The sequence below is a fragment of the Apaloderma vittatum genome, unplaced genomic scaffold (genome assembly GCF_000703405.1).
Source record: "Apaloderma vittatum isolate BGI_N311 unplaced genomic scaffold, ASM70340v1 scaffold29723, whole genome shotgun sequence".
NCBI classification, from domain to species: domain Eukaryota; kingdom Metazoa; phylum Chordata; class Aves; order Trogoniformes; family Trogonidae; genus Apaloderma; species Apaloderma vittatum.
The window spans coordinates 391-661 of record NW_009706864.1 but is presented as its reverse complement, the minus strand read 5'-3'; the positions used below and the strand labels follow the sequence as shown (position 1 = coordinate 661).

The window sequence follows — 271 nt, the reverse complement described above, 5'->3', positions numbered from 1 at the left end:
GGCCAGCCCCAGGGTGTTGAGGAGGGGCGGCCCGAGGCGCTCCAGGAGGTGGGCATAGCGCAACAGCCCCACCAAGATGACTGCGGGAGGGAGACACAGCCCTGCCGTATGACAACGCCTGCGGCCCCCACCACCCATCCCTGCCCCTTGCTGTGGGGAGTGAGTTCCGCATGGCGCCTCACTCCCAGCCCCGCTTCCCCAGCAGCAGGCACTTACCCATGAAGGAGCCCAGGCTGCAGATGAGGCTGAAGAAGCCGCTCTCGGGGGGCAG

At 68.3% G+C, this 271-nt stretch overlaps 1 protein-coding gene across 1 annotated transcript in view; it reads right to left on the bottom strand.

Moving 5' to 3' along the window:
* The window catches only part of TMEM150A (transmembrane protein 150A), a gene marked incomplete at its 5' end in the record, with an annotated part of 3,436 nt that extends 3,165 nt beyond the window's left edge, over positions 1-271 (bottom strand). Inside the window, 2 exon segments of the mRNA XM_009865964.1 lie at positions 2-80; positions 217-271. Of these exon segments, the coding sequence (XP_009864266.1) occupies positions 2-80; positions 217-271 (134 nt within the window).